At 41.3% G+C, this 26,064-nt stretch overlaps 2 protein-coding genes across 3 annotated transcripts; both read right to left on the minus strand.

Moving 5' to 3' along the window:
* Nucleotides 1–792: 792 nt before the first annotated feature.
* On the minus strand, nucleotides 793–16,385 carry rbl1 (retinoblastoma-like 1 (p107)). Of its 2 annotated transcripts, none has more exons than XM_015958506.3 (22): nucleotides 16,101–16,385; nucleotides 13,729–13,862; nucleotides 12,479–12,682; nucleotides 12,123–12,187; nucleotides 11,732–11,860; nucleotides 11,327–11,490; nucleotides 11,156–11,220; nucleotides 10,860–11,034; nucleotides 10,078–10,244; nucleotides 9,768–9,880; nucleotides 9,585–9,688; nucleotides 8,803–8,940; nucleotides 8,521–8,685; nucleotides 6,956–7,091; nucleotides 6,640–6,867; nucleotides 5,450–5,637; nucleotides 5,158–5,334; nucleotides 4,549–4,620; nucleotides 4,385–4,472; nucleotides 2,745–2,893; nucleotides 2,476–2,640; nucleotides 793–1,195 (listed from the first exon to the last, which is right to left on the minus strand). In XM_015958506.3, the coding sequence occupies exons 1-22, from the start codon at nucleotides 16,260–16,262 to the stop codon at nucleotides 1,001–1,003; spliced, it is 3,183 nt and encodes a 1,060-aa protein (XP_015813992.1). In that variant the 5' UTR covers nucleotides 16,263–16,385; the 3' UTR covers nucleotides 793–1,000. The 2 variants fall into 2 exon arrangements, with proteins under 2 accessions (XP_015813992.1, XP_070405637.1); XM_070549536.1 differs by lacking the exon at nucleotides 793–1,195 and adding an exon at nucleotides 1,272–1,357.
* Nucleotides 16,386–17,266: 881 nt separating this feature from the next.
* On the minus strand, nucleotides 17,267–25,127 carry LOC107384966 (keratin, type II cytoskeletal 8). Its single transcript, XM_015958505.3, has 10 exons — nucleotides 24,545–25,127; nucleotides 21,512–21,720; nucleotides 21,377–21,437; nucleotides 19,807–19,902; nucleotides 19,272–19,436; nucleotides 19,015–19,140; nucleotides 18,796–18,939; nucleotides 18,639–18,715; nucleotides 18,289–18,335; nucleotides 17,267–18,160 (listed from the first exon to the last, which is right to left on the minus strand). The coding sequence occupies exons 1-10, from the start codon at nucleotides 24,854–24,856 to the stop codon at nucleotides 18,045–18,047; spliced, it is 1,353 nt and encodes a 450-aa protein (XP_015813991.1). The 5' UTR covers nucleotides 24,857–25,127; the 3' UTR covers nucleotides 17,267–18,044.
* Between the last annotated feature and the right edge of the window lie 937 nt (nucleotides 25,128–26,064).

Consider the following 26,064-nt stretch of genomic DNA (forward strand, 5'->3'; position numbering starts at 1 on the left):
TCCATATTAAAGCTTTAATAGTCTGGGTGGGTAAATGAGGGACAACAACTCTTTGAACAGTTGATATTTACATTTTATTTTACAAAACTGAACAGTTTATAGAAACACCTTGATGTTCAAGTTCTGAGAAGATTCAGACATTAGTACACGCTTTTGATTCAATTTCAGTTTACACAAAAGTGTGTTTTAACCTACTTTACAAGGTACCAAAGCTGATAATCAAGTGTTCAAATGGTTCGTTTTCACCAGCGATGTTATTACAAGAATCAGAAAAGCCTCAACAGTGATTCTGTTAATCAGAACAAATGCTGTAAAATTTTTGATTTGTTATAAAATGTGTGTAGATACCACACACACACACACACACACACACACACACAGTAAATTTATAGTTAGCATTAAGAATATTTTCTGACAGCATTCCACAACATTTATGGTTTAAAACCGCGTTTAGAACATATAAAACACAATAACACTGAACTATTTAACAAACTAAATAACAAAAGTAAAACTCCATAAAACACTTCACATGTTTGTGGACCTTTCAAATAAACCTGATATCGTTCATTCCTTTTAATAAACCAAGAGGTGAATATTCTCTTTGACACCGTTCTTTGTTTTTAACAAACACATCAGAAATGCTGCAGAAAAATCAGGAAGGTTCAAAAGCATGTGGAGTTTTACTGTTCTGGGCTGCGAGGAGATTAAAAAAACATAAAACTGTATTAAAAAAACAATAAAAGAGTAAAAATGAGCATATATCAGTTTTTAGGATGGATTAAATGTTCTGGTGACTGCTCTGACTTGTGGTTTCTGTGATCATGCTCCTGGTAACAGTCAGAACTTTGAAGTCATGGTTAAATTAAAATCTGCTTTGTGTTATATAGAAACCTAAACCACACCACCTGGTCTCTAAGGACCTGCAGGTTGCAGCAGAAAGTCGTGTCAGGATTAGATCGGCTCGCGGCTTCCCTCTGAGTATTTCAGTTTGTTGGTTTCATCAGTGACTCTGCCGCTCGGACACGACGTCCTGCAGACGCTTCAGCAGAACGTCTGGACTGCTGCCGTTCTCCGGACACGCCCGCTTACTGGGCGAGTCGCACATTGGTGACATCATCACATCCCCTTCCATGTTGAACGCCCTTTTCCTGTTCACACATCCCTGTCGGATCATCCGGTTAATGTCTGACAGGTCCTACAGAGGAGACAACAGTTAGGCTTTCCCAGTTTTTCTAAAATTTATGAAATAAGTGTTTTTTTTTTAATGCCTTAATCTTACTGGGCTGCAAATGTCGGCAACAATCTTTGGTTTTCTTGCTCGAGTTACAGAACCTCACAGTCATGCTGCTGGGATTTTCTAAATATTAAAAATAAATCATTTACTAAATTTCCCCTTAAAATAGTTCAGAATTGTTGCAAGGATTGGAAAACTCCAACGCTTTTCAGTTCAGTCACGTCAGAAACTGGGCCATAAATGGGATTTACTGTTTAGTATTATTACCGATTCAGCGCGAGTCCAACTAAAATAAGCTTCCAGTTTTTTCCCCTAATTTGTGTCTCCAGCTGGTTGTTGACAGAGGTTTATAGCAGAAATAATCTTAATTTCTTTCAATTTAAAGGAGTGGTTCACTCATTTAATCAATACATTTACAGATTATGTTTATGTTTATTCATTTAGCAGATGCTTTTATCCAAAGCGACTTACAATTTCAAACCTATAGGGCATGTTGTGATCTGTGGGGGAAACCGGAGTACCCGGAGGAAACCCACGCATGCATGGGGAGAACACGCAACTCCACGCAGAAAGGCCGCAGCGGAGTTTCGAACCTGCAACCTTCGTGCTGCGAGGCAACAGTGCTAACCACTGCGTCACCATGCAGCCCACAATGGTCTCTGGTAGGAATTAATGCCTTGCAAGCCGTACTCCGGGCAAAAAAAGCCCAGAAATGCTTGGATCAGCACCAAGTCTGCTGCAGCAGAGAGTTGCTAATGCTAACGAAATGGCAGAAATGCGTCTACCAGCCAAGATGCGCTCTGCTGATTCCTGGACGTTAAACCAACAACAGCCTTTCCCGTTATGAGTCAAGATCATCGACATAAATATACGGTCAAGATGGGTGAGTCCACGAAGGTTAGTGACAGTGTGGCGTAGATCTGTCAGGATTTTCTAATCCTAGAGTTTCACCGTCTGTTTTCCATCAGAAGCTAATGCAGGAGATAGGTGTAGGAGACTATTTTCATGTTCAGCCTGCATGAAAAACTCAGAGTGACCCATTAGAATCAGAGATAATTATTAAAAATGGTTTTTCAGAGTTCCACACCTTTAAGGAATTTAACTTTTTTCTTCAAATGAACTGAAATTCTAGATTTTATTTTAATAATGTGCTGTTTAAAAAAATCATTAATCAGCTTGAAACAAGACGTAAGCTTTAAGTAGCTCACAGTGTGTGTGTGTGTGTGTGTGTTTATACTTGCCTTGGAGGGGCTGCTGTTGATCCTGTAGGTGAAGGAGCTCGGTGTGAGACAACCAGAGGAATTCTTGTGAGGGGACACGTACAGCGAGTGTCTCTGACTGACTCGGCGAGGAGACAGAGGCTGAGCTCGGACCGACGGGAACGGAGACAGAGGAGGAGCGTCTGCCTGGAGGATCCAACAAAGTCACACCAAGAATGAATTAGAGACACCGCAGCCTCAGCCCAGAGGCACATTGTTAGAGCAGAACGAACGCTGTGACGATGTTGTACCCGATTATCGTTGGTGGCGTATCTCAGAGCGAAGCTCTTCATCTTCAGGATGAAAGTGGTGTTATAAAACTGAATGAGGTCACCGCGTTCCTCCTCTTGTGATTGGCTGGAGTTGGTGTCACCTCCAGCCTGACTGGTTTTCTCTGCAGCTGAAAAAACAAATAAACTCATTTAGGGAAAATAAAACTTTAACTTTGATGGTGGTTCTTATAAATGCTGGAATTAACTTTATACTCAAAAATGTATTTTTTAAATGCATTTTTATTTATTTAATTTTCATCTTACTCAAACTAAAGTGAATACATAATATACAGCCACAGTCTAAGCCAGGGGTCGGCAACCCGCGGCTCTTCCATCCATCTGATGCGGCTCTCTGTGCTTGTAAAATAATGAATGGATATTTAAATAAAAAGCTTTATATTTTACTGCATTAATTTTACATCTGTATGCCAATTATAAATGTAAAGATTGTCTGCGTAAACCTGAACAGGTCCAACCCGGTCTTACTGTGAGACCGGGTTGACGGGTCACGCTTGTGCGTAATCATATAGGCGCATTCTGAGCTGAAGACAATGTGAGATTCTGGGCTTCTCCTCAGACGGCCCCTGGATGTGTCGCCACACTGGAGACAGGAACAAACGCTATTCAGCCAAAGTTTCATCATCAGGGAACATTTTCTAAGAGTCCAGCTCAGATGTTCAGATGGGAATCTTTTCTTGAGTGATTTAGCTACATCTGTGATGTGCCTAACGAATAAAATGTCAGTTCGTCTGCATGCGTTGGGGTAATTCTTTCTATTCTTTCTCCGTCAAACAAACGGCCAAATACGGAAACTGTCCGGTCAACACAACACAAGCCCTGCTTTTAACTGTTCTGTTTTCTGGTGAAAATTGTTACAAATTTAACTTGATTAACACCAGAGCCAGGCGCACTGCGCCGTTATCTCCGTCACTGTAAATGAGGGGAAAACAAATTGATCGGATCCTTTTCTGACCTTCCCCACCTACAAAGTTTAATTACAACAATCAAACGTGACAGAGCCTGGATTTGTATTCTGAACAGTCTAAACATGTTTTAAAAAGAAACGTACAACAAAAGTGGCACCTGCTCAGTAAAACCACCAACAGGGTGAAAAATATCAAAATACTGTAGGCAGAGACGGGCTACAACTTCTGGATCCATTTTATATAAATCATTTTATTGATTATCTTCTTATGAAAGACAGCTTTTATGTACACGAGCGACCGGTACTGGCTGCTGTCACCTGTTGTGATTGGTTAAAGCAGCTCTCTGCTGTCTGAGGGTAGGCCCCGCCCACAACGTCGCGGCTGCTGTGGCTCCGTGTTTTCTTTACTGTGGGAAACGGGTAATAATGGCTCTTTGATGGGAACAGGTTGCCGACCCCTGGTCTAATCAGTCATCTATGTATTATTTTATGCGACGTTCATGATGAACCCTGATGAACTTTGCTGGCCAAACCTGGAAAATCATTTGTTAATGTTTATGTATTTAGTCTGAAGAGGCAAACATCAGTTTTCTAGCTAAATAAAAAAAAAAAAAAAATTGACCTATATTTTTGGCTAAAATGCCTTTAGAGGAGATCTAAATGTGTTTGTATGGAAGCGTGTGTCTGATCTTACATTCTCCACCCGACACAGCATCCACCTCCATGTTCTCGTCAGCTGGCTGCGCTTTGGGAGTCCGCCGTAACAAGACGCTGCGGTAAACCTGATCACACAGACAGCGTAAGCCTCCAGCAGATGCGAGGTGTAACTTAGATTTCAGCGGTTTTTGTGTTTCTCACATGGCTGCTGGCTTGGGGCTGGCTGCGGTAACACTTCATGATGTCCTGGAAGGTGTGAGTCTCTTTGGTGATCTGAGAGGAGAGCATTAAAGCCGTGCTTAAAGGAACATAAGTTACACCAGCTGATCCAATAACCGACCTGCCAGGATTTTTAGCATAACCACAGAGAGCAGAATCCTTTTAATTCATAAAATCTATAAAACGAGCAGCTTTTCTATGTTTGATAACAGGAAGTTGCACCCAGGGCATCAAGGACAGCTCGCTTTTATTAACCAATACACATTTTTGGTCTGTAATATTTTAGTGGAGGCTTTTAAACTGACAGCAGAAACTCACTGGCAAAAAGGAGCCCAGACTGGCTGATGTTGTTCGTCATATAACCACTGTTTGGATCTCCTCATCATTAAAGTGAATCCCAGAGTCCTCAGTCTGACTAGTTGTGTGTTCGGCTGACTTCATTCAGCCTGAGAAGACGTTTGGTTCTTGGTTCGTTAACGTGTTGCAAATAGTTTCTCTACGATCGCGCAGAAGCTGCTGTTCAGTGAAACACTCTGCTGGCTGGCATTTTCCTACACAGCTGCTTCGTTAACTCTTAGTTATCGTTCTTACTTTGGATATTATATAAATGCTGCACAGCAGCAGCTGGTCGAGATGTCGATCCTTCATCAGCTCAGTGCAGTGAACCAGCGCGTGCTCAAAACATGTCCAGATTTTTCCTCGCAGCTCTGAGGAGATTTCCAACTTCAGGCACAAATCCCTCAGGCGTACACTGGCCAGGTGATACACCTGGAGGGAGGGGGAGACAGAGAGAGAGAGTTAGTCAGAGGAAAGACAAATGTCCAGCAGAAGATAAACAATCATCGTTTATTTTTTTAAATAAACAAGTGAAAATCTTTCTCACCTTCCTGAAGAACAGAGCGATTGACCCGGTGCATCGAGGCCGCCCGTTCCCCATCTGAGGGTCAGAGGTCGAGGCAGCAGTGAAGTTCCGGCTCGGAGAGGCGGTCAGCAGAAACTGAGCTGTGACGACGCCAGAAGAGTCACACGGCTGGACTGGGATCAGTGTAATGGTACGGTCGCTGCTCACGCCTGAAAATATTCACACAAGAACAGATGCTGCAATCAAATTCACATTTTATTAACCTCCCAGGAGCTTAGCTGTTGTAACCTTTGATTTATATATACTGTATATATATATTAGGGGTGGTACTTTAACGTTAATTATGATCAATTAATTAGAAAACAATTATGTGTTAAAAAAATTCACACATTTAATCACAACTTGTATTTCAAGCAAGGCGGAACCTTTGTCCTTGCATGATTTCCTCGTAGAGCGAATATCACTGACACACAACACAGTGCTCTGATATAACGGGTACTAAAACAGAAAGAAATCGTCTCGCTTGGACCAATGCAGTATTTGGGAAACACGTCACCCTCTTCTCTTAACTTGTTAAAAACAAAACCTTCCTGACAACTACGGAGTCCGTGTCGCGGGCAGAGATCGTCTCTGCTGCTGCTGCTGCTGCCCGGTGGCACCGGAAACTTTACAAAAGGTGAGATAAGCTATATTTTTAACATTTATGTAACATTTGTGCAGCTTTGAGGGCACTTTTTCCCGAACGATTAAAATGCGACTAATTAGAAAGCCTCTAATTAACTAGATTAATTATATATATATTATATATATTATTATTATATTATATTTTTATATATATATATTTTTTTACTGAGAAGCAAAACATTTTTTGTGAAGATAATCAAGTTTTGAATCAATAATCCTAAAAATAGCAAAAAGAATGATTAAAAATAACAAATCCTAAGTCAGATGTTCAGAGCTTTATGCTGAGGGTCAGTTACTATCATTTAATTACAATAAAACAAAATTCAGGAGTTTCATTATATGTTAAACACATTTCTGCAAAGAAAAAAGACTCATTTAGGTGAAATTAGTAACTTGATCCGTCTGCTGGTTAGGGTTCTCAGTCATCCAGGTTATGGTAATTCAAAGGATTCAAATGAAGGCGACTGGACTGGAGTTGCCTGTCCTGAAACAGAGAACTGTACTGTAAGATGGACAGGTGTGCTCACCTTGCAGTGGGATGCTCAGGATGGTGGTCGGGGCTCCCTGACCTCCGCTCTTCAGGGTGCTGCTCGACCCGAAGGTCAGCCTTTTTGCCGGAGAAGGCAGAGGGCTCATTCTGGTGTTCAGGCTGACTGAAGGTCCTGGAGCGTCATCGCCAAAAAGTCGCCGCTTGGCACTGCCGGCTGCAGGAGAGCTGTACCGGTCATGGACTGACAGTGGAGAAGGAGGGACTTCTGTAGGAGAAGAGGAGACAGCCCTGTTGGCTTGAGGCTGAACTTCTGGGTGCGACATACTAGTAGAAATGTGAGATTGCCCATTCACCTTTACGTGCACTCCCCAGGCCTGATCTGAACTCCCTGATGCGTGGGTGGATGATGGGGGAGTGAGCCACCAGAGGTAGGTGAGACTGACCATTGGTGGAACCAGAACCCGAGTCGAGACAGGAGGAAAAGTTCACCTGAACAGGGACGTACAGATCCCTGTGAGGTGTCTCCTCCAGACAGAAAACTTGTGTTTCCTTCTTGTCATAAAAGAAGTTTTTCTAACAAAAGTCTGGTTTTATAAATCTGCAGAGAGCTCGTGCTTCAGACTTGTGTATAAAAGCTGATTATACCTTCAGACACCACAGAAAGTCTCTGTAAATAATATTTTTGTGTGTTCCTGTGTTGGATGTAGGGCTGGGCGATATGACGATTTTAGACCGTTTTACGTTCTACACATCTGACGGTCTGTCATTTTTGAGAGACCTTTTTATCACGATTCACAGCTCTGCTGTTGAATTTCTGCCTCTGAATGAAAAGGGAACTTACCTCAGGCGAATGACACGCCTTTGTTTGACCCTTAACCAATCAGAGTGAGTCATAGTAATATATTAGTGCCCCGCTTTTTTTCACCTCTGTGTGAACAAACATGGCTTCGGCCGCGGCTGAGAGCGACAACGAGGTTTTTGTTCCGAAGAGGAACGCCTCGTCCATTATATGGAACTGGTTTGGTTTTTCACCAGATGACAAAGAGCAGCGGAACGTCATTTGCAAGGAGAGCGTCAAGGCAAGTGATGGCAACACCACAAACTTGTTTAATCACTTGAAAAGAAGGCATCCCAAACAATACAATGAGAGCCAGCTGGCAGCTAAAGCTAAAAAGCCTGCGGCTACAGAGGCTAGTGCTTCTTCCAGGCAACAAACGCTAACAAAACTCACTCCCTACGGCAGAGACAGCAGACGATGGAACAGCGTGACAGATGCAGTGACGTACCACTTGGTTAAAGATTTGCGTCCCGTGCGAACAGTAGGAACATGATAAAAACATTGGATCCACGCTACGAGTTTTCCAGCCGCAAGTATTTTTCGAACACCACCATTCCACACATGTACGCTGAATGCAAAGTGAGCGTTGCAGAAAATATTCAGAATGCGCAGTTTTTTGCTACCACAAGCGATCTCTGATCCAGCCGCACATCAGAGCCGTATTTGAGCTTAACTATCCACTACATGAGCAACTGGGAGCTACATAGTATTTTGAACAAGTTAATGTTTGCACAATACGTTTGCAATTGATATGTTTGCACTTTAATTATGTTTACGATTTTAATTTATGTTAAGTTACTTGAAAAACGAGGAAAACTGATTTTTGTAATTGTTTCTCTCAGGGCTTTTATCATCTCTGGTGTGAGTTTAAAATATAAGTGTGTTAGCACTGTGCTGATTATCCCTAATATGAATAAATGTTTGTTTATTCAATGTTTCTCTTCTTTAATACGCAATTGAAGTTATGCTATTCATGGATAAAAAAATCGTGATAAAATCGAAATCGTGATAAAATATTGGAAAAATCGTGATATTCTATTTTTGCCATATCGCCCAGCCCTAGTTGGTTGCGTCACTGACCTCCTCCACGGTGGGGACTTTGTTCCCAGCAGCCTCCAGGGCACTCCATAGAGCAGAATCTGACACCCACGCTCTGCTTTCCAGAACCTGCTCCTCAATGGAGTTCAGATGCTTGACCATGTCTCTGGATAGGCCCTCCTCTGAGCGAATAAACACCTCAATCACCTGAACACACAACCATCACAGACAACTTAGATCTGAACAGGTCAGGGAGTTTCATCGTCACTAATCACCTGAATGTTTCATTGTGAATAATAAACTGAGTTTGTTGAGTTTAGTTACCTTAAAAAAGTAAAATGGGGCCAGTTTGAAGATGTTGATGATCCAGGGGAACGTCCTTTGGGAGCTGTAGGAGAACAGCACCACCTCCAAACAACATGCCATCATGGAGCAGTGGAAGATGTCCTGTTCCAGCAAAACCTGACAGCAAACACACATTTAAATGAATACAAACGCAGAGTTACCCCTACATATGCTCAGGCACGGCACTGCGCCTGAAATTCTAGCACCACGGCTATGAAATCAAACCCCCCCCCCCCCCCCACGTCCCGACGCACGGCACCGAAACGTTCCGTGCGCTATCACCCCCCTTCCTCGCTCTCATGGCAGCAAAACTGTCCGCGAATGCATCAGAAGATTTCACTGTAGTCGGTGTTCAAAATGGATTAAAGACAGGACAGAATATATAATCAATCAAATATAATATTATAATGCTGTGTACATGTATAGATACTTTATCGTACATTCTCACCGGCATGTAACTCTACTTTTTTCTCTAAATGCACCAGACTGAAAATGACCTAAATTTTCTAGGGGAAACACTGAAACGAGCACTAAAACACATTTTAATCAGACTCAGAATCAGACAGTCCTTGAGATAATTTTAGTTTTGCTTAAGATCTTCAAAAGAAAACTAAGTGTTTTAGCTAAATAATAACTTGTGATGCTCACATTTGTTCAGGAAGTCTCCCAAAATAAAAACACAGAAAGAACGTTTGTTTGAAACTGGCCGCCTGCAGCTAAAAGGCCAAAGCACCTTTTTCTGAACAAAGAGTGCTGCTTACGCTCATGTCTCTGCCCTGCAGCCGTTTGGTCTCCTGAACCAGAACGTTCTCCAGAACCTTGTAGTACAGGATTTTTGCCAGCTTCAAACGGTTTTCTGCAAAGTCTGAAACAACACAACAAACATGTCAGACAAGCCGACAGGCTTACCACTCCTAAAGGGTGTGTGTGTGTGTGTGCTGTACCTATATGAGAGCCCGGTGTGTCCTCAGAATCTTTGGTATAATGCTCTTTAAAGGTTTGTCCGAGAGTTTTCACCTGAGCCAGTAAGGACTCAGTGGGATCTCTGGAGCAGGACCTGCAACACGAACAGAAAATAAACAATAAACAAAACTTTCAAAACAATCTTTATGAATTTATTTATTTTATCCATTACTTGATAATCTTCTAACCTCCTGCTATAAAACACCTCCACGCTCTCTTGTTTAGTTTATGTTCCTCTGATTTGTTCAACAGAAACATACAAACAAAAAAAGGTTAAATAAGGAGACTGACTTGAAGATCTGGACCAGGTTCTCACTGGGGGACGTTCTTAAACCGGCCACCATGCTCTGCAGCCGGCTGACGCTCTGCGTGGCCAAGGAGACAGGAGTTACGAGCAGGTCCTTCTCCTTCAGGTAGACCCGCCCGGTCAGAGGGGTGGACGGGGCCAGAGAGCTGGACTGCACACAAGGGAGGAGATATTATTTAGTCTTTGGTCCTGTAAGAGCTCCTTAAACCACAACATTCACGCCGTTTCTTGTTCGTTAGCTGAAGAAAGCTACAGAACAAAATGCTGAAAACCATTCCTAGAGATTAGGCTCCAAACGGGTGTGATTTAAACATCAGTCCTGCAGATCTGGAACAGCAACTCACCCCCTGTTCTACACATGCTAAAGGCAGCTAAACATGCTAATTTGGACTCCATAACCCGTAACAGAAGTCCACAAAGTCAAAGAGCCTTTCAGCAACAAGAACTTTTAGCTTGTAGCATAAAGAGAAGATTAACGGAAAACAGATGTGACTGTTTTTGTCCCACTCATCAACGACTTTCCTTTCAGAATGTTAAACAGCTGCAGTCGGCTGATTTGTTTCATCCAAGCTTTTAGCATTAAGAGAGAAAAATTTTAAAGTTTCTAAAGTGCCGGCGATATATAAAGAGAGATCTTCGGAAAGCGAACAGAACTTCAACTCAACACCACCTAACAATAAAGGAAGTATAATAAACGAGGGCCGAACATCTCCATCAGGTGATGGTGGGACCTCAGGGATCAGCAGTTCCATGTTAGTGTCTGCACCTTCTCCACGTGTTGTTGCAGCTGGTTCTGAGCAACCGTTTGGCTTGCAGTGCATTCCTGAACAATCTTCCTCGGCGTTCCGATTTCCTCATCAGCATCCGCTCCCAGGAACACACGCTCATCAAAATCTCCCACCGTCAGCACATACTCCTCGTACTCCCTGTTCAGGGCCTTGCTGCAGACGACAGCACACAGACAAAACAATCATTCACTAAAATAATTTATTTACTGCAGAAAAAACAAACACCAGAAGAAACTTCACAAGGAGACGGAACAATACGTATCTTGTTGCTTACTTGTTGTCTATGAAGTTCTGAGGATCTAACATTTCAGTCAGAAGGTCCTTGTTTCCTTTCAAAATCTGATTTACGCACAAAGAAAACAAAAAAAAAAATTTTAAACTATTTTTCAAAAACAACACAAATCCTGAGTATCAGCCGATATTTTAAAGTGAGGAAGATGTGCACCTGTTTCTGGAACAGTTTCTGCACGAACGGTTTGAAGTAGTGCTGCTTGATGCCTTTGGCCTCCACCACCAGCCCATCATGCAGCTCACACAACTTCTCCAACACACAAGGAGGAGGCTCGCCTCGAGAAACGTGGCTCTCGGCACGAAAAGAGGGGGGCAAACCTGCAGGAAGTCATGTGATCATGCCAACACTCATCAAGCAGTGTAACTGTTCTGCTGTAGCGAAAGGAAACAGCTTCTGCAAGAGGAGGAGCTTCATCCAACACAAATACTAAATCTGGCATCAAGAGTTGAAAGAGTTTAGAAGCTTCATCTGTGGCTTCATGCACAAAGATCTGGATGCATTTTAAAGATCTCCTAATGTGGAAAAGGTGGAAACTGAAAGAGGAGCTCAAAGTTTTACCTCTGAACACGGGGTTGATGAGATCCTTTCTGTTTGCACACAGAAGAGTGTTACCAAACACCAAGTCCAGGCAGCACAGCAGCAGGTGGTACGAGTTCACCAGGTCGTCTCCGATCATACGAAAGTTACCTTCAGAGACGCAAAACGCATAAATCAAACAACAGCAAAAATAAAATCCCACCTTTCTACAACAAGCTGATTCATTGATGTTTAGATATAACAAATTAGCTGTTTGTGAAGTTAAAGTGTCAAACTCAGCAGTAAGATTCTATAAACATGAGATATTTTGCAGATACATCAGCTGATTTGCTGACTCCAAGCAGAAAAGTTAAAGCTACGACTCTAAACGTGCAGCCCGAGTCAGTCAGCTGTTAGGTTTTATTCTTGGTACCTTTAGTGTAGACAAACAGGGTCCAGCAGAACTTGAACACATCACTGATGTGGCAGGGCAGTCGCCTGCAGTCAGAGGTAGGAGACAAATATGCCGTTGTTTAGTGACTCTGTGTTCCACTTTTAAAATTAAGGCACTGTTTGTGATTTCAGTCTGACCGGTGTGTGAAATATAATCCCCAGTTTAAGCTCATCCTTGTTCAGAATCAGAAAAGTTTCATTCAATGTTTAAAAATAGAATAAAGTTGAAAGAAAAGGCTTAGGCAGGGAGTAGCTAGGGGAACTTTCCACGTGAAGAAAATACATAGTTCTTGGGAATGTAGGGTCTAAAAAACCGTGCGTGCGCGTGTGTCATGCCTGTGCTTCCTGCTGCGCGGCTGACGTGGCGGATCACATCCCTGTGGATTCTGAAACAAGTCCATGAAGATGGGCTCAAACTTGCGAAAGATCACAGTGGAAACCTCAAAGTTTCGCTCCAGTCGGTCCATTCGCAGCCTGAAGTCCTGCGAGAGGTTGGACATGTCGGTCCACTTCCTCATCTTTGAGAAGAACTGGATCAGACTGTAAACAAGACAGAAAAAAGAAACATTAGGGAGCCTTTCAATGTATTTTACTAAGTGTAAAATGAGGGCTGTTCCGATCACCCCCCCAATCCAAGTCCGAGATTTTGAGTATCTGTCGATTCCGAGTCCCGATCTAATTCTTCGGCAATGCATTAGAAAGGAGAAAGAAAGAGAACACATCCAAGTTGTCTAATGTGTGGCTGTAATAAGCAATGCATGTTCCTGTGACTGGGCAGTTACGTCCCAATGGCAGGTTTGGTCTTTTCTGCAAAACACCAGAGAGATGCGTTTGTAATGATGAGAAGGAAACATACCGCACCTCCAGGAGACGCTAAAACCAGACGTTCGCAACTACAGACTGCTTTTTTATGTTTTGCTGAGACCTTTTACTCTTCATAAACAATTCTCTTTGCTTTTTACTACACACTTTGATGTTTGCTGGCTTCGTGTTTTGTCCGACGCATTGCTGTGAACTCCGAGTAATGAGCTCCATTTGGGGTGTTTGTCTTTAAGCTGGCAGAATAGAACTAAATGCAGACAGGTGATTAACTGCTGGGAACCCTGAAGAAAAAGACGGTTGTTTTTTTAAGAAGCTGTATCAGATTCACAGTGTTGAATGCAGTTCTGTCACTGTCTGAGCTGCACACACAACTCTTATGTTCCTGTCACGCTTTGCAGCTGATTTTCAGAATTTATTTATGATTGTTTTTGAACGCTGACAAATCGATATTGAATTGGCATGTGTCGTGTCGCGATGCATCGATTAAATGGTGAGTCAGCACATCACTACTTTTCCACCACATGAAATACCTGGTTTGCACATGTTACAAGTGTCTGTTGCATTGCCTCCACTGTCCGGTAGAAAAAAAATGTCCAAACTGCAGACGCTTTCACTCTCCTGAGGCGACACGTTAGCTTGGACCGGATAAGAGCATCCCTATTTAAAACTGCATTTGTTTTCTAGAAACCCCTAAGAACAAACCAGAACACAGAGATACCAGAATAAGGATCGTAGAGACAAAACATGTGTTTATAGCGCTGAACCTGAGTTTGGAGCAGCGAAGGATCCTGGTGAGCGAGACACAGTTTCCCTCCATCAGCCCTTTTCCCACAGTGGGAATGGACCCCTTCCTGCAGGCAGCGTACAGCGAGCAGGCCAGCCAGTGGACCACATCCCCCTGCAGACAAACAGCAAATCACTTTAATTGTCTTCACTCAGCATAAACAGCAAACTGGGAAACTAATACTCCACTATTTCCAGTACACAGAGCGACTCAGCAGATACAAGAATAGCTGCAGAAACAGCAAACAGAACTACACGGAACATGACTGAAAACCTATGTGCACATTTTAATTACTATGTTTGATTTTTGCACGCAAAATTCTGCCATCTTTAATTAATGAGACAGCTGAATGGTCCAATTATTTATAATTCAGAAGAGTTTAACGACTAGCATTTTATCATCTATTGGAGATATGTTTTTATAATACAGACAGACTATTAGTATTTTTGAAGGTCAATTTCTCAAACAAATATTTTTCATTAATAAATCAGAGAAGCAACCATTTCTGAATGACAGATAAACTCAAAGATAAACGGAGCATCTGTTTGGTTAGAGGCCTTATGTTTAAAAGCATAACTGAATCATTTGAGGTTAATTCAGTTTCCCCCTCTCCCCAGGTCAAGAGTCTGGGTGTCATCCTAGACAGCACACTATCCTTCCAATCTCATATCAATAGCATCACACGGTCAGCTTATTTCCATCTTCGTAACATTAATCGTCTTCGCCCCTCCCTTGATGTCCACTCTACTTCTATTCTTGTCCATAGTCTGGTTACATCGCGTATCGATTATTGCAACTCTCTTCTCTCAGGCCTCCCTCAGAAAATCCTCCGTAAGCTCCAGTTGGTCCAGAACGCAGCAGCACGCATCGTCACTAAAACTCCCATCTCTCATCACATCACCCCCATCCTCAAACAACTCCATTGGCTACCAGTGCACACCAGGATTAACTACAAGATTCTCCTTCTCACCTTCAAGGCCATCCAAAACCTCGCCCCTCACTACCTCACAGATCTCGTTCACATCGTCACCTCGTCCCGTTCCCTCAGGTCCTCCTCCTCCATTCATCTCTCTGTGCCCTCCTTCCGTATCAGCACCATGGGGAGTAGAGCCTTCAGCGGCACCACTCCCAAACTCTGGAACTCCCTTCCCCCTCTCATCAAGAACATTAACTCATTCACAGAATTCAAAAAACAACTCAAAACCCACCTCTTCATTACCACATATCAACTTTGAATTTTAGAGAGCCTTGTTTGTTGATGTTTACGTATGTTTACTTATTGAATGATTTGTGTTTTTATTCTGTACAGTGTCCTTGAGTGACCAGAAAGGCGCTTTTAAATAAAATGCATTATTATTAATAGGTAACGATGTAAACAAAGCCAACTAGCATCATTAGCTGTAGGAGGTTAAATTGTCAGGTACAAACTAATCTTTCATAATCTGTACCTAGATTAGGATTAGAATCGTTTTGAATAAAATAACCTTGTAACACCTCTCTGTGTGAACGTTTCTTTCCGTGAATCACCTTTGACCCCTGAGGATATAATCAGTGTTTACACCCATCCCTCAGACAGAAGTCTTCTAACAAACACTGCACAACTTTTGTTGATGTCCCGTCATTTTAGACGATGCTTCAAACTGACTGCACTACAGTTGTCTATGTTCCTGTCACACGGATTCAAAGGCAAAAACAAACAAACAAACAATTCTGATACTAATCAGGGTGAACAACAAAAATCAGGATTATATAGTGATTTCTGATACGATGTTAAAAGGAAACTGCTTTTAATTAAGATGTCAATAGTATGTATGAACAATAAAACTGATATTAATTGAAAAAGAACATCTGCTGCTTTGTTATCAGACTAAAGAAATCTTAAACATTGTTATTATTGGTCAGACCTTAAATAAAGCCGATCCATTTAAATAAAACGGATTTATTATTCACTCAGATGTCACTACCATGTTCTACCCATGGTTTTACCACAAATAAAAGACAGTCATAGTTGTTTTACGGTAAAATATATTTTACCTGGAAAAAATATTTCAATTTGATTATTTTTTATTATTCTTATGTAATTTCAGGAGGATTTTAATATTTGTTAATAATCAGTCAGTCATAAACTAAAAATAATTGTTTTGTTTTGTCCGGTTTTGTCTGACGTTTGCAAATGCCGTCGATCGACTGCTCGACAATATGTTTCTGTTCCTGGATGGAAGATTAAAAACAGGTCAGTTGTTGAATCCCTTTAATCTCAGTGTGTGTCAGCACTGAAATCCAGTTCTATGTAGGATGAAAGTTGTGGCTGATTAATTCGACAGTAACTTGTTATTAAAGAACATTATTCACCTCCAGAGTGTATGTGTTCCATATGGCTGTGAAGTTGTCCATAGCTTCAGTAGCGGTCTGTTCGTCCATGTTCAGCTCCTGACACAATGTCTCCAAACTCCTTCGGACTGAACTTTCCTCCATCCTGCCCGACTCGGAGTCCGACGACTCGTCACCCCGCATTCGTTCCAATGTACAGCTACAGCATCAAGTTTTAAACAACCCCCAGAGCCAGACGTTAACCAGCAAAACGCTGCCCTCTCCCAAACACCAACAAACAGGCTCCACGAGCATCCCACTTCCGCCTACAGTTCCCACAATGCAGTGCGTTGGCGCGAAAACCCTGCTGCTCTGACCAATCAAAGTCAAGACATGCGAAGCCCTCTCGCCCTCTTGCCCTACCCCTCTCGGTCTCCTTCAGGAGGTCGCTCCTAATTAAAACCACCTTTTTATGGAGTTACAGCTGTCTGAAATAATTAACTTTAAAAAGTAAAATTACAAAATATGCCGAGAAGTCGAGAAAAGAAGTATGCAATAACAATTTGGTAGCAATTCGTTAACTAACGTGCAGAGGGCAGTGTTCTGTTATTATAGAATTCCTGCTCATCTAATCAAAGGTTTAAAAAAGTGATTTTTTTTTTACAAAATACAATCCACAAAATCGGATTGAGTCTTAGAATAAAACGAATGTTACAAGGTGACCTTTTAAGTGTTCTTATTCCTATTGTTGTCTACAAAGGGAATGAGTTAACATATTATGTAGTATACCCTATAAAATACAATTTTTAGAACGATGCAGACTGCAGAGCCTGCCAAGAATTATTGTCTTTAATACTCTAAAATGTTAATGAAATAGCTGTTTAATAAAAAAAAAACAGCAATGCTCAAAACACTGTTAAAAAAACTTTGTTAAAAACACCAACAACATATCTATTTTTCTCTCCATGTCCAATTTGCAGGTTGGGGGCTATTTGTAGCTCTTGAAGTGCTTTTGTTTGGCCCCCACTTGCATTTCTAGAATCATGTGGCTCCAGATCCACCGGTTGCAAAACCTCTAAAAACCCATAAATATAACACAAGCTATCTTAATTTAAAGTAAAATAATTATTTATATAAGACATGTTTGGTTGTTTTATAGTAAATGGAACATTGTCCATTTAAAAGAATGAATGAACACAAACTCAAAACATTTTTGCTCAGATTCAGTTTATTGATGAATTAAGAGACAATAAAGTCAAACCCATAACCACATCTTTTTAAAAATATAGTGTAATAACAGCATAAAGGATGTTCACAGCAACACCACCAAATTTGTGATAGTCTTCATTATAAAAACAAACCTCTAACCGATGGTCTAAAGTAGCATTCTGCTAAACCCAACATACGTAGAAAGTTACCAGACTTGATTATTACAAGACTAAACACACCCTTAAAACCAGCTTTAAACTATTTTATTTCTAACTTCAAATGATTTATTGTTTAAATATTACAGTTAGTTTAAAGAGAAAGTCACCCCCAAATCAACTTTTTTTCTGATAAACTATATAAATGTGTGTCTAATCATGCTGTAGACACGTGTAGTCAGTAATTTTGCACTTTAGTGCATTTTAGTAAAAATTTAAATTTTCTGCCTAAAACTGTCAGTGTTGTGCCGTTGTCAGGTAAAAACTGTGCAGTGCAGTTAAACTTAAATCTGCCATCGCTATTGATTAAGAGGTACCCTAGAATGTTAGCTGGTACCATATGATGTCACAATGTCGTTGTGAGTCTGTGTGTGTGTGTATTTGTTAGCGGCTCTGCCCTCTCGGTCTGCTAGGCAACAGCATTTGTTGCAATTTTCAAACAGGAAGTGGGAGTGGAGTGATGCTCTGGTAGGGGGTGACTTGCTCTTTAAAGCTCTTCATGCAGCATGAATCACTAAGAGACAAACAAACCAAAAGACCAACATAGAACATGTGTTTGCATTTAGAGAGTGCTGTATCTGGAGTTATCTCTGGTCTCGATGGTCTTTATCAGCAGTTTGGGGGCAGGAGAGCTGCTGCTGCTGCTGTTGCTGTGGTAACCATTAGTACTCTTAGGACCTGGAGAGAAACAAGAACAAAAACTTGGACGAAGAAAAACAATTAACCAATTTACGAAAACAAACCAACAATATGATCTTTAAATGGACAGTTCTGGTCATAGGATAGTACAGTTTTAGGTTACTTACTGTAGTTGGAGATGGCCTGAATGTTGAGGATGGACTGTTGTCCAATTCTGAATAGGAAGAGAAATAAAAGACAAGGTAGCTATTTTTATTGGCTCCTACAAAAAATTAAATTAAATTAAATTAAATTAAATTTGGAACCAGAGTCAGTAAACAAAGTAATAACACATCTATTCTGTTTGGAATAAACTCCAACGCAAAAGTAAAGACCTTTAAAAAATATTTTCAAAGTTTTCCTCTAAAAGCTCATCACCAATCAAATGTACAATGTCCAATCAGGTTTTTATTGTACTGGTCTTTCTGCATCATTTTGTGTTCCAGTCTGTTTTCTACGTCCTCATTTCCTGTCCTACCTGTCCTCTTCTCCCTCCAGCAGTTTCCTGTAGGTGGCGATCTCAATGTCCAGAGCCAGTTTGAGATTCATCAGGTCCTTTAGTAGAAGAGAAGGTCCTTTATCTGTTACAAATCACTGTATGTTAATATTTCCACCCATAACCTTTCCTTCCTGACCTGATACTCTCTCAGCTGTCTGGCCATGTCCTGCTTGGCTCTCTGCAGAGCATCCTCCAGGTCTCTGGTCCGTGCTTTGGCTTCTTTCACAGCCATCTCTCCTCGTTCCTCAGCCTCAGCCAGCTGGTTCTCCAGACCGGCGCGCTAACGAGACAAGAAACAGTCAGTGCTGGATCTGAACAACGTTCCACCTGGACACATGTTTGCATGTGACTGCACCTGTGCTTTCACAGCCTCAATCTCGCTCTGCAGGCGGCTGATAAGCCGGTTGACCTCGGCCACCTCTCCCTTTACAATACGAAGCTCGTCTCCAAACTGGCTGGCTTGCACCGACATTTGGTCAAACTAGCAAATAAATGACAACAGAAATGTGCATAGCTTCAGATAAATGATATATCATCATCAAGCGCTTGCATTTTGTTAGAAGAGTGTCATTGCTGAGCATCTTTGGCCTTAGTTTGGACACTCTTTTGTACCTTGTTCTTGTACCAGGCCTCTGCCTCCTCCCGGCTGCGAGCTGCGATCTCCTCATACTGAGCTTTGACTTCAGCTACAATCTGCTCCATGTTGAGGCTGCGACTGTTGTCCATCTGCACCACTACTGAGGTGTCCTTGATGCTGGCCGCCAGCTCGCGCAGCTCCTGGTGCAGAAAAGAGGACACAAAAGGTTCTGCAACAAATGTGCGGTAAATTATGTCAGAAGCCCATCTGAGTCCACCTTGGACAGGCCAGAAGTCTGTCGCAGATGAACAACCATGCAGACAAAGGCTGTTTAGAATCTCCAGTTCATGCAACATACATGCTTTTGGACCACAGGAGGTGTTTCCATTACTCTGACCTGATGAAGCTTAAATGAACCATAGAAAACATTAACCAACATGTTGTTAGTTCATTTTCTCTACAGCTGTTTGATGGTTGAAATAAACTCTTTGATGAGTCACAAAATGAAAACGGAATAATGATGAAAAACAAACCCCAAAACCTCCGTAAGAAACAGAAAGAGTGGGATACCTCCTCATAGATGTTGCGCAGGAAGTTGATTTCATCAGTCAAAGCACCAACCTTGTCCTCAAGGTCCGCTTTGACCAGGTAGGCCGAGTCTACATCCTGGAAACACACAGACCCAGAGTCACAGCTTCTTAAAAGCTGTCTGTTTAATTGGATGCAATTAGCTGGAGAGTTTTGGTAGATGACAAAGTGTTTTAGTGCAATTTGTAGAAGTTAATCTGAAAATATTTTTACTACTTGATTCACAGTAAGGGTGAGAATTAATGAGGAAACAGATGCTCATCCGTTGTTTTCTGTGGGAAAACAACGGATGATTAATTCCTCAAGTGCTTCCAGATTAGAGGAAATGTTCCTGGTTGACTCATCGTGAAAAACAATAAACAGGATTCAGTTCCTCATTAGAAAGACGATAAAATGTTTGATGTTTTCAACACAGCAGCAGCTTCTATAAAACAATAATGTTTTAAGAATTTGCACCACTGCAAGAAAAACTGTTTATTCTATTAAAACGCACAGCCTGGCCAAAATAAAAGGTCACACACTCTACTATTCTATTGGACGCCTTTAGCTTTGATTACGACACACATTCGCTGTGGCGCTGTTTCGATAAGCTTCTGCAATGTCACCAGATTTATCTTCATCCAGTGTTGCATTAATGTTCCACCAAGATCTTGCACTGATGATGGTAGAGTCTGACCGCAGCACAAAGCCTTCTCCAGCACATCCCAAAGATTCACCATGGGGTTAAGGTCTGGACTCTGAACCACTCTTTCACTATCTGAGCCCAATAAATCCTGGCTTTGTTATCTTGGAACATGGCCGTGTCATCAGCGAGATGGAACAACCTGGTCATTCAGGATATTCAGGTGGTCAGCTGACCTCATTCTTGGAGCACATCCTGTTGCTGAACCTAGACCTGACCACCTGCAGCAAGCCCAGATCATAGCCCTGCCCCCACAGGCTTGTAGAGTAAGCACTAGGCATGATGGGTGCATCACTTCATCTGCCTCTCTTCTTACCCTGATGCACCATCACTCTGGAACAGGGTCCATCTGGACTCATCAGACCAGTTCTGATTAAGCGTTGGACAGTTCTTGACCCAGTTTTAGTCGTTTCTGCATCTCCATAGATGTTTTCTCTGCTTGATGCCAATGATCTGACCCTTCTCACACAGACTAACATCTTCTCCACGACCACCAGAGGTGTCTTTCCACATGGTTGTTTAAAAAATGAGAAGCAGCTCGTTGCACCAGTTGGGTTAAATAAATTGTTGCAGCTGAAGGATAATCGCCCTGCAGTAATTATCCAATAGGAGGCTCCTACCTGTTTGCTTAGTTAGATCCAGGTGGAGACTTTTTTGGCCAGGCGGTGCATATTAACAGTAAAAAACAGCGATTTCTGAACAGTTAATCGTTTCTATTTAATATAACATGAGAAATTCCCAAGTGTCTATTGGTTTTGTTGTTTTGGGAATGAGGGCGCAGTAAGGACAATGAGATGGGACAATAGAGCGGTTCATTTTACCCGCCATATCCATAGGGCGGAATATGAAAGGATGTGTTTGTGTCCTGACCTTCTTCAGGATAACAAAGTCGTTCTCCAGGTTGTTTCTTTTGTTAATCTCCTCCTCATATCTGTGACAGAAAGAGGTCAGAGAGGAGGGTTTAACGACAGAAATGCTACAGAACTCATCATCATCATCATTTACTTGTGTTTGTAGTCCTCCACCAGGCCCTGCATGTTCCTCAGCTCCCCGTCCAGTTTGGTCTTGTCGTTGTTCACCAGGTCCATCTGACGCCTCAGGCCCGCCATGTAAGCCTCGAACAAAGGCTCCACGTTTGATCGGGTCACACCCTGACCCTGAAGCAGCTCCAGCTTTGTCTCAAGCATTTTGTTCTGCTGTTCCAGAAAACGTACCTGAGGCAAGAAAGGATGAAAGAAAACCACAAGTTTAAACTTTTTGGACATTTTGACAACTTGTGTTTCATAAATAACTAAATACACAAAGACAAACCTAAATGTATGTTAAAATTAGGATTCACACAGAGATATTCAACTTTTTTTATTTCATAAACCCTATTTTCCTGCATAAATTTGTCTGTGCTGCAATTTAAACTTCTTTGTTTATGACAAATCAACCCAAGTAGCTTTCAATAACTTCATAGTAGATCAAAATATTGGCGCTATTTAGTGAAATTAAGTCTTGTCTTGGAGAAAGACGTGTCTGCATTAGGACAAAAGTAGTGAGTTTGTGTTTAAAACACTATAATATTAGTTTCTGATTAAATTTGAACAGTTCCCTGATAATTTATCTATTAATTCTGTTTAAACAGAAGTGAAAGGTGCATCATTCCAGCAGATAGGCCTCACTGTCAGCAGCGGATAGCAACCCATTTCTGCACAGCTCATGTTTCCTGCCTGCAGCCAAGGTTACAAAGCATGCATTCTGTTCCGAGCAGAATAAAGTCCCTCTGAGGCACCTGCACCCCATTCCTAACCGGATTCATCAGGTTACAGTCCAACTCAATGGGATGGAAATGGAACAGATAGCTTGAATATCCAGCACCATCGACTCAGGATGTAGGATGGTGTTTAAATCCCAGAGGAATTCTCTACTTTCAAGGGTTTAAATTATTTTTTTCTTTTAAAAAGTCAGACTGGGGATTGCATTTGTAATAAGAAGAGTTAATAAATGCCGCTACACTCGCTAATGGTGTTTACTTTCACCCAGATCAAATCCGGGTCCTCATCCTGTGTCAAGTAAAACTCTGTCCTCCTCTAACTGAGGACTAATTGCTTCTCTGCATGAGAGAGTCTGGTCTTTAAAGTTTCATTAGGACGGACTGAGTGGCGTCGAGTTACTCCAGCAGGTCGAGTTATATGTTGTGCAACCAACTTTGTGCATGATAATCATAATAAAATAATAAAAAAATAACTTGCTACTGATCATTTTTAAAGGTTTAACAATATGAACACATTCACCAAAAGCATTAAAAGCAGAACAAAATTGGCTTTATATAATTTGACAAACTGTCTCTTTTCCAGCTTATCCTGGTTTTTGTGTCCAACGTGAATCTCTGCCGGTGTGACACGTCAACAAAGCTGTTATTGTCAGCGTGTCACCCACTCCGTGAGAAAGCAGACGTGTTCCCTGAGAAGGGTATCGATGTCAAGCGATATCACTGAGCTGCTTCCTCCATCTGTGGAAATCTGGTCCAATCTGCATTCCTCAGGAACCTCAACAAGCCAACATTTACCGCTTCATAACCAGGAAGAACAGTCAGACTAATATTTATGTTAAATAAGTTTAGAGTTTACACATTCGCGGTATGACCAGTACAGTTACAGGTGACACTGGATAGGTAGCGCAAAAGCCCGTTTATGTCAAAAATCCGGCTCAGACTGAGAGACCATCTAAAGGCTCAGATACCCTCTGCAGATGTTCTGGATTCATTAGTTGATTAGAATGGGACATGTTGAGTCTAGAATGTTGAAACTTTGACTGTCTGAGATTTTGAATGCAGGGATTTATCAGCTGTAAGCCATAATCATCACAATCATAACAAATAAAGGCAGAAATTTCTGGCTTTGCGTGGAATGTCTTATGTGTTAGTTTAACCTTTGAAGTTAATTTACTGAAATAAATCAACTTTTGCACCATATTCTAAGATTTTCACCTTTAGAGTTGATTTAAATCTTCTCCACAGATTCTGAATATAATACCTGAAACTTTTACTTTTGTGATGTGATACAACACAAGTATTTAATGTTTGCTGTTTTCTCTGATTGCTAACTAATCTCCCTCCAACTGGAAAGCACACGTTTGCTGCGATCAGCATGAGCACCTGTAAAAGAACCGCCTCCACCGACCTGCTCCATACTCCAAACTTTAAAGGATTCAAAACTTGCATTTTTGTAACCGACTGTGGTCTGGTCACAACGCTCAAAATGAGAAATATGATCAAACATATAAAATCCAAAAAGACCTGGAATTTTTTTGAACAAGGAGTAAACATTTAACTTTTGCTTGAATAAAAAGTGTGAGAAAACAGTAAATTCTGACTTTATTTATCTTTAGTCATTGTCACTGTGTATTAGATAGATAGATAGATAGATAGATAGATAGATAGATAGATGATAGATAGATAGATAGATAGATAGATAGATAGATAGATAGATAGATAGATAGATAGATGATAGATAGATAGATAGATAGATAGATAGATAGATAGATAGATAGATAGATAGATAGATAGATAGATAGATAGATAGATAGATAGATAGATAGATAGATGATAGATAGATGATAGATGATAGATAGATAGATAGATAGATAGATAGATAGATAGATAGATAGATAGATAGATAGATAGATGATAGATAGATGATAGATGATAGATAGATAGATAGATAGATAGATAGATAGATAGATAGATAGATAGATAGATAGATAGATAGATAGATAGATAGATAGATAGATAGATAGATAGATAGATAGATAGATGATAGATAGATGATAGATAGATAGATAGATAGATAGATAGATAGATAGATAGATAGATAGATAGATAGATAGATAGATGATAGATAGATAGATAGATAGATAGATAGATAGATAGATAGATAGATAGATAGATAGATAGATAGATAGATAGATAGATAGATAGATAGATAGATAGATAGATAGATAGATAGATAGATAGATAGATTGTGTGATCGGTCTCAGCTCCAGGTTCTCTACCTTATCGATGAAGCTTGCAAAGCGGTTGTTGAGGCTCTTGATCTGCTCCTTCTCATGGGCTCGGCTCATGGACAGGTTGGGGTCGATCTCCAGGTTCAGAGGGGCCAGCAGGCTCTTGTTGACAGACAGAGAGGTCAGTGAGGCCCCCAGACCCTGATGGTGCCCGTTGGTGCCAGCGTACAAGGAGCTGCTGCTCAGGGAGACCCCACTGAACCCCCCCTGTGCCGGAATGAAGCTGCTCAGCCTCCTGGAGCCGCCACTGCTCCGGACCGTGCTGCTGGAGCTGATTCGTTTGTTACGACTCAGACTCATGGTGAAGGAGGAGGCAGGAAAGAAGGGTTGAAATGAAAGGATGAAATAATGCCGTAAAATACTGAAAATAAGTAACTGAATGACAATATTTTTTAAAAAGAAGCTGAGGCGAAAATTTGGAGGCTGACAGAGAAGCAAAGAGTGAAACAGGTGAGTGCAGGATGTCCTCCCACAATGGAACTTCTCAGGTGTCTTCTGACCCTATAAAGCTTCCCCAGGGGGAGTCACGAGAGGAGGGAAGAAAGTGGATCACCACAGAACCTCAGAGGTTGTTTCTGATGTTCTAGGTCTGATGTAAAATCGAACATCTTGATGGTAGTTGTTGACATTTTTGTCACCATTTCCTGTAAAATTCATAAACTCTAATTGGAAAATAAAACCTCTGATGCACTTGTGTTGATATTCTGTCTTTACTTTCCTTGAATGTCTTCAGGCGGTTGAACCGGATCTGTCAGGCCAAACAGATGTTTGTCTTTTTGCATTTAGGAACTCAATATCCTTGATTTTTCATGGAGATCGGCGGAGGAATCCTCTTCTGGTCGGCATACGAGGAGGAATCGAAATAAAAAACTTCGAACGATTCTGGGAAAAACATTAGAACGGTTGGTCCCGGTTCCAATCGATGCTCGATGCCCAACCCTATTCTGGAATTGGGCTGAAACGTAAAATGTGGGGAAAGTGATGCACTGTGCACTTTCTGGATGCACTTTAGTTTCCCTTCAACATTATAATGTTCCTCACATTTTGATGTGACTTATAAAAGAGAAGAAGCAGCTGCATCAATCCAACCACACCTCTTTTATTTAAAGTCCATCGAGAGCATCTGGGTCCTGTTTGAAATGGAAAAATAAAGTAATGAGGTGAATTAAAAAAAAAATTATATCCATCCACTCATTCCTCACTAGTGTCACGGGAGCTGGTGCATTACCAGCAGACAGGCTGAGAGGTGGGGGACACCTGGGACAGGTCTCCAGTCCATCACAGAGACAACCACTGAATCACACCAGGAGAAGTTCAGCAATTAACCTAACATGCATGTTTTTAATTCCATGTTGTCGTTCTTTTTTAAAACACAGAAACGGTTTTGTTACCTGTTATTGACGCTACAGTTTCGCCGTCGGCCCGTTTCTGTGTTTTAAAAAAGAACGACAACATGGAATTAGAAATAACTCACAGCAAGAACACTCCTAAGATGCATGTTTTTGGTC

The sequence above is a fragment of the Nothobranchius furzeri genome, chromosome 3 (genome assembly GCF_043380555.1).
Source record: "Nothobranchius furzeri strain GRZ-AD chromosome 3, NfurGRZ-RIMD1, whole genome shotgun sequence".
NCBI classification, from domain to species: domain Eukaryota; kingdom Metazoa; phylum Chordata; class Actinopteri; order Cyprinodontiformes; family Nothobranchiidae; genus Nothobranchius; species Nothobranchius furzeri.

Bases quoted from the DNA above. Each gene is read 5' to 3' on its own strand.
- rbl1 (XM_015958506.3), bottom strand. From the start codon at position 16,262: ATGCGGGGTGACGAGTCGTCGGACTCCGAGTCGGGCAGGATGGAGGAA. The intron at 9,689-9,767 runs GTACAGCACACA...GTGTTGTTTCAG, and splicing joins CACACCGGGCTCTCATATAG to ACTTTGCAGAAAACCGTTTG. The intron at 4,621-5,157 runs GTAAGAACGATA...CTCTCCTCTCAG, and splicing joins GCATTTATATAATATCCAAA to ATCACCAAAGAGACTCACAC.
- LOC107384966 (XM_015958505.3), bottom strand. From the start codon at position 24,856: ATGAGTCTGAGTCGTAACAAACGAATCAGCTCCAGCAGCACGGTCCGG. The intron at 18,716-18,795 runs GTCAGGAAGGAA...CTTCTACTAAAG, and splicing joins GACAGCTGAGAGAGTATCAG to GACCTGATGAATCTCAAACT. The intron at 18,336-18,638 runs GTAGGACAGGAA...CTTCCTATTCAG, and splicing joins CTGGAGGGAGAAGAGGACAG to AATTGGACAACAGTCCATCC.